The 7,317-nt window shown below is 34.3% G+C and overlaps 1 protein-coding gene across 1 annotated transcript; it reads right to left on the bottom strand.

Annotated features, from left to right (window-relative positions):
* Nucleotides 1-1,966: 1,966 nt before the first annotated feature.
* LOC131971576 (ciliary rootlet coiled-coil protein 2-like) lies at nucleotides 1,967-2,914 on the bottom strand. The gene is made up of 4 exons (XM_059333083.1): nucleotides 2,593-2,914; nucleotides 2,457-2,519; nucleotides 2,274-2,357; nucleotides 1,967-2,061 (listed from the first exon to the last, which is right to left on the bottom strand). Exons 1-4 carry the CDS (start codon nucleotides 2,861-2,863, stop codon nucleotides 1,967-1,969), a joined length of 513 nt encoding a protein of 170 aa, XP_059189066.1. The 5' UTR covers nucleotides 2,864-2,914.
* Between the last annotated feature and the right edge of the window lie 4,403 nt (nucleotides 2,915-7,317).

Here is a 7,317-nt window from a genome sequence, read left to right as displayed (position 1 = left end):
CAATTAAAAGTACTCGTTATGTAGAATGGCTCCACTCAGATTGTTTTATATTTTCCAAATATATTATTGGATTATTATTATTATTGATGCATTAATGTAAGCAGCATTTTATTTTTGTCCAAGGAGGGCTGTGTTTAACTACTTATTTTACTTTCATGTGGTTTAATTTATAAACATGCGTAATCATTTTAAATTGATATTTCATGATTAATCTTGACCTGAAAGGTAACTAAAGCTGTCAGCTAAATGTAGTGAAGTGAGAAAGACAATATTTGCTCCTAAAATGTAGTGAAGTATAAGTATAAAGCTACTATGTGCAATACCTCAAAATTGTACTTAGGTACATTACTTGAGTAAATGTACTTAGTTACATTCCTCCACTCTGTGTCAGAGAGGAAAACAGATCTGACAGAAGTCATTCTCTGTCATACCTTTGCAGTGACACTCTTTCAACATAATGAGACTTAAACTGGTGCTTTTTTCCACTGTCAGACTGAAAAAATGGCTCTATGTCAGGTGAGATTGCTGAGCTTCTATACTAATTGACACATTGCATTCCCTGTTTTATCATGTGTTTTGCTTTAAATGGGACCAATATTTTCTAAATCAACATCATGCTCTATTGAAGAAGACTTAAACTAGTGATTGTGACCATAAATTTATTAGAATGGAGGTTTATTGCACTTCTGCATTGGCTTCACTTTACAAACTTCTTTTACACAATCTGTGTTCAGCACTAAAACTTTTAAAATTAACATTATTTGCATATTCATACATTGTGGATTTTTCAATAAGGGAGAAAGGGCAGATTTAATTTGAAGAAATTTCTGACCCTAAGTGATTTTTTAGTTTATGTTGAAAAACCTTGTCGGACACAAATTATCATTCTGGAAAAAGTATTTTACATGCCATTAATATACCTGGGGGGTTAATTACCAATGTATTTAGTTCATATCACTGATCCCATGTTCAAGAACTTAGAATGATCAATTGAAGGCCAAAGCAAGAAACAATCTGATGCTTTTACATTGTTTAAGATTCTTTAATGAATTCAGAGACATTGGTGAAACTACACAAACTGCTTGTAGCTCTCATGTCTGTCATTGTCATATCTCACAAAGTGAAGAGCAGAAAACCACTAAACGTTGTTCTGTGGTATTGGTCATCCCAAACTTGTCCTACAAGCTGAACCGAAACAACATCTCCCACTTCTAACTGCAACACTACACCGTTGGATGCATTGTCCTCAAGATCTGGCTCCATGGTGTAACGGTCACCTGCTATAACTGTGGGAGTTGCGTTTTTGAAAAGACTCATCCTCATAATGTATTCAGAGTGTGCTGTATGGCCAGTAAATCTAAAGTAGTACACTCCTCTTACTGGTGCAGTGAAGAAACCTAAAACACAGACAGAAAAAAACGGGCTCAACTGATGAAGGCAAAAATATTACAACCAACAGGCCAAATTATTTTTTTTTAAAGATATTTTTTTTGTCATTTTGTAGCTTTATTTGACAGGAGAGATATTGAGAGTGAAAGGGGGAGACAGAGGGGAAGACATGCGGAAAAGGGCTCCGAGCCGGATTCGAACCCGGACCGCCCGCGTACAAGGACTGGGCCTCTGTGGTATGCGCTCTACCAGGTGTGCCACCGGGAACGCCCCCAACAGGCCAAATTCTGAAATAAAAAAACGGCTATTCACACTACCTGTGTTTAGGTTGTAGTGGTTTCCAATGTTGGTGAAGACATTTTTGTAGACGAGTGGTTCATAATCTTCTTGGTTGCTCGTGTTACCTTCACCAGATGTCAGAAGAGAGGCAGAAAAAGCCACTTTCCTCACTGTGGAAAAATTAAAGACCACAAAATCAATTCTGAATTACTTTCCGTACTTCAAGTGCACATATACTCATGATATGAGACACATTCACAACCATATGCACATAATTCATTACACAAATCAAAAAACCCTAGTCCTTACCTTCCTGCTGTGTCTCCAGCTCTTCTACCCGGCCTTCACTGACTGTGAGCTTCTGCTGAATGACTGCAAGCTCTGTAGCTTGAGCTAAAGTGGAATCATATCATGAAGGTTTACATGTCAACGACGATTCAACAGGAAAAATACCTTAATGTCAAAACATGGCGCATACAGAAAGCACAGAGGCAAAAATCATAACCTTGGTTGGTATTTTTAGGTTTCTGCCCTGCTAACTAAATCACAAGACATACATTAATAACCATACAATTCATAGCGAATCATGAATCCTTAGTCTTTACCTTCCTGCTGTGTCTCCAGCTCCTCCACCCGGCCTTCACTGACTGTGAGCTTCTGCTGAGTGACTGCAAGTTCTATAGCTTGAGCTGAAGTGACAAAAAAGTCAAAACATGCTGTAAAGATTAACAAATTAGAGATTTAACACAAGAAATAATAACAATGTGAAGCTATGGCACACTATTTACCATCATTCTCCATCTGCAGCTCCTCTGCTGACCTCTCAGCAGCCGTCATCCTGGCCTCCATTGCTGTAACAAGAGTATTCATGTAATCTTAGCTACAGTCATTTTGTTATAAGGCGAGTCCAGTATGACAGTGTACCTGTATTGTCCCTCTGCAAGGCCTCCACCAGGCTCTCAGCAGCGGTTACTCTGCCTGTCAGGTGCCTCAGCTCTACTTGCTGCACCAGCACCATGTCTCTCAGACTCCTCAGCTCAGCCCAGATGTCAGCCTGAAGCACCGACTCTTGTTCCTCTTCCCCACTCTCAACATTAGGCGCTTGAAGCAAGACGTCATCGTCACCACTGTGTTTCTGAGCTCTGCAAAGATAGCAGAGCATCAGTAGCAGTGAGAAGGCAGAGCAAGTCTTCATCTTGGTTTGGGAATGATGATCGGGGCTCTGTTTGTGGTCTGTGGCAGAGCTGGGCACTGGACAGGCAATTTATGTGTGTATTCAAGGTCAGATGTGTCAGGTGGATGGGGATCTGCCAAAGCTGTGAGAAAGCACACCTGTAACTTAGAGTGATGTGGCAGGAGTTGGAGATAAAAAGAGAGAGGAAAAGAACAGAGACAGCTAACATTGACTCAGTGGTGGACTTGTGCCTTGGAGTCCTGCCATTTTTCCATAGGTGGAAAAATTTGTCTTGATGTTTAATTTTACAATGTAAAACTTAAAGAAATAACAGTGTCTTGCATAGGCTACTGTAATGCAAGACAATGCCAGTATATTTATAATGCTAGTTCAGCAACAAGACAATACAAAGAAAAGAAAAAACATTATTAATAAAGCATTATAAGCAAATTATTCTCGAGAACTTAGAGTTGCAGCAGACCTGCAATTTCCATCACTGTATATCTATGTGCTCAATACAATTGAAGACATAGAAAAATACACTCAACACATACATTTTTTGGTGATAATGTTCAGTTTTGATTGACACTGTCAGATAAATATCTTTTGATTGTTGAGGCACCTTGCAGTGGTGTTTATTGGGAAGTTTTTATACTGTTTTGCTCACCCCATTTACAAACATGAGGGGGAAAGAAAATTACTAACACATTTCAGGACTTTAACTGACTAATATTGTGGCTGCTGTATCAAACCAAATAAGTTAAACAATAAAGTGTACTTTCTCACTTTCTTAAAACAAAATGTGGCCATGCTGATAGTTTTCTGCAAAGGTTTTGAAATATTGGTTAGTATGTTTTCCGTCACCTCTCCAGTACAATGGAAGTGAAGGAGAGCAACAAACAGTATTGCAAATTTTCATAAACAGTCCCTGTTAGTTGTTACAGACCACTGACAGAACTCCTGATGCATGTGTGCATATTTGAACTACAACAAGTAGGCAAATAGTCTTTCGGCATATACAACAGATGTCTTAAAAACATGGCCAAATAAAACCAAAGGTATAAGAGTATATTTTCATACTTTGGGTAAACCTAGGTTTTTATTTAGCCAACATTAGCCTGGACCATTAGCCTGCAAGTAAAAGTATATATATATATATATATATATATATATATATATATATATGGCATGCCGTTCAGGAAATTAATCTTTGAATATATTGAATGAATTCTTGAATATATGGAATGAACCTTGAATATATGGAATGAACCTTGAATATAGTATACATATACATATGGAATGAATCTTGAATATATGGAATGAAACTTTGAATATATGGAATGAAACTTTGAATATATGGAATGAACCTTGAATATATGGAATGAACCTTGAATATATGGAATGAACCTTGAATATATGGAATGAAACTTTGAATATATTGAATGAACCTTGAATATATGGAATGAACCTTGAATATAGTAGGCTATACATATATATGTATGTATATGTACATATATATGTATATATGTATACTATGGCATGCCGTTCAGGAAATTAATCTTCGAATGTATTGAATGAAATCTTGAATATATGGAATGAACCTTGAATATATTGAATGAACCTTGAATATATGGAATGAACCTTGAATATATGGAATGAACCTTGAATATAGTATACATATACATATATATGGAATGAACCTTGAATATATGGAATGAACCTTGAATATAGTAGGCTATACATATATATGTATGTATATGTACATATATATGTATATATGTATACTATGGCATGCCGTTCAGAAAATTAATCTTTGAATATATTGAATGAATTCTTGAATATATGGAATGAACCTTGAATATATGGAATTAAACTTTGAATATATGGAATTAAACTTTGAATATATGGAATGAACCTTGAATATATGGAATGAACCTTGAATATATTGAATGAACCTTGAATATATGGAATGAACCTTGAATATAGTATACATATACATATATATGGAATGAACCTTGAATATAGTAGGCTATACATATATATGTATGTATATGTACATATATATGTATATATGTATACTATGGCATGCCGTTCAGGAAATTAATCTTTGAATATATTGAATGAATTATTGAATATATGGAATGAACCTTGAATATATGGAATGAACCTTGAATATATGGAATGAACCTTGAATATAGTATACATATACATATATATGGAATGAACCTTGAATATATGGAATGAACCTTGAATATAGTATACATATACATATATATGGAATGAACCTTGAATATATGGAATGAAACTTTGAATATATGGAATGAACCTTGAATATATGGAATGAACCTTGAATATAGTATACATAAACATATATATGGAATGAACCTTGAATATATGGAATGAAACTTTGAATATATGGAATGAACCTTGAATATATGGAATGAACCTTGAATATAGTATACATATACATATATATGGAATGAACCTTGAATATATGGAATGAACCTTGAATATATGGAATGAACCTTGAATATAGTAGGCTATACATATATATGTATGTATATGTACATATATATGTATATATGTATACTATGGCATGCCGTTCAGGAAATTAATCTTTGAATATATTGAATGAATTATTGAATATATGGAATGAACCTTGAATATATGGAATGAACCTTGAATATATGGAATGAAACTTTGAATATATGGAATGAACCTTGAATATATGGAATGAACCTTGAATATATGGAATGAACCTTGAATATAGTAGGCTATACATATATATGTATGTATATGTACATATATATGTATATATGTATACTATGGCATGCCGCTCAGGAAATTAATCTTTGAATATATTGAATGAACCTTGAATATATGGAGTTCATCCCATATATTCAAAGTTTCATTCCATATATTCAAGAATTCATTCAATATATTCAAAGATTAATTTCCTGAACGGCATGCCATAGTATACATATATACATATATATGTATCTTCCTTCTGGTTTCCACTGTTGCCATGGCCCGATCTCTTGGACCGTCCCTCTCACCTCATTTCACCTGTTTCCTCCACTTACACCATGTCCTGGCTTGGTCCTTCTTCTTTTGAGTTCCCCCTTTTTCTACTGGCTTCGCCCCTTTCTCAATCACTTTATTTCTAAATTTCTAACGATCAATCCGGTTACCACACATTCTGATACAAACTGACCATTATTGCATTCATTTCAACAGTTTTTCCATCAAATCACATCAACATTGTAACTCATCATTTTACATACAATTATCATCAACTTTTCATTAGCATCTTTTTCACAATAATCATACTAAATCATACTGGATCAACATCAATCATTACAGTGCCATTCGTGCATCGCATCATTTATTAGGAAAGTGCCCAACTGTATTATTATTGATGCATTTATGTTGTCCAGGGAGGGCTAACTTTACTTATTTTATTTTCATGTGGTTTAAATTATAAGCATGCATAATCATTTTAAATTGATGATATTTTTTCATGATAAATCTTGACTTTAAAAGTAGCTAAAGCTGTCAGCTAAATGTAGTGGGACAATATTTGCTCCTAAAATGTAGTGAAGTAGAAGTATAAAGCTACTATGTATAAGTACCTCAAAATTGTACTTAAGTACAGTACTTGAGTAAATATACTTAGTTACATTCCTCCGCTCTATGTCAGAGAGGAAAACAGATCATTCTCTGTCAAACCTTTGCAGTGACACTCTTTCAACATGATGAGACTTTCCACTAGTGCTCTTTTTTCCACTGTCAGACAAAAAAATGGCTATAATGGTGAGGCTGTTTCCCAGAATGCATCTCGAAATATCTTGAACACCTTGAGTGAAAATAAGCATTGTACATTGTAAAAAATGTCTGTAGATTTTACGGTGAAAAACTGCTAAACCATGACAGTAAAAGACCATAAAATGATAAATGGGTTAATTCAGTTTCAGAAACAATGAAACACTGTAAATGTATATATCAGCCAAAACAGTATTTTTTACAGTTTTGTTTTGGGGAAAATACATTACTCCAGTGTAAAATACACTGTAATATGTAATTAATGTAATATATATATACAAGCCGCCACTGTCATTTTTGCATTTATCTTTTGTAAAAAGTACTTTGTCTCACTGTTAAATGTACTAAACACCATATCGCTAACAAAAATATACTGTAATATTTAACCCTATAAAGCCAAGTGTATCATATTTGATACACAAGTTGTTGAGACCTCTACATCATCAGTCTGATTTTTTTTTTCCTGAAAAACCTGATGTATACATGTGTTGGAGATTTAAAAAAAAGAACTGAGCAACAAATTGCACAAAAATACCAGATGTAGCAAAAATGATACAGGTTCATTGATGGGTAAAAACTTCATATCAGCAGATAAATAATTTTTTTCTTGCATATTTCAATTAAATGTTAGAAGGAAAGTCTTAATAGGATAA

This window comes from Centropristis striata, chromosome 5, assembly GCF_030273125.1.
Source record: "Centropristis striata isolate RG_2023a ecotype Rhode Island chromosome 5, C.striata_1.0, whole genome shotgun sequence".
NCBI lineage: Eukaryota > Metazoa > Chordata > Actinopteri > Perciformes > Serranidae > Centropristis > Centropristis striata.
The sequence above is the reverse complement of the archived record's forward strand: the minus strand, read 5'-3'. Positions and strand labels throughout refer to the sequence as shown.

Bases quoted from the DNA above. Each gene is read 5' to 3' on its own strand.
- LOC131971576 (XM_059333083.1), bottom strand. From the start codon at position 2,863: ATGAAGACTTGCTCTGCCTTCTCACTGCTACTGATGCTCTGCTATCTT. The intron at 2,520-2,592 runs GTACACTGTCAT...CTCTTGTTACAG, and splicing joins CTTGCAGAGGGACAATACAG to CAATGGAGGCCAGGATGACG. The intron at 2,062-2,273 runs GTAAAGACTAAG...ATTCCACTTTAG, and splicing joins GCTGGAGACACAGCAGGAAG to CTCAAGCTACAGAGCTTGCA.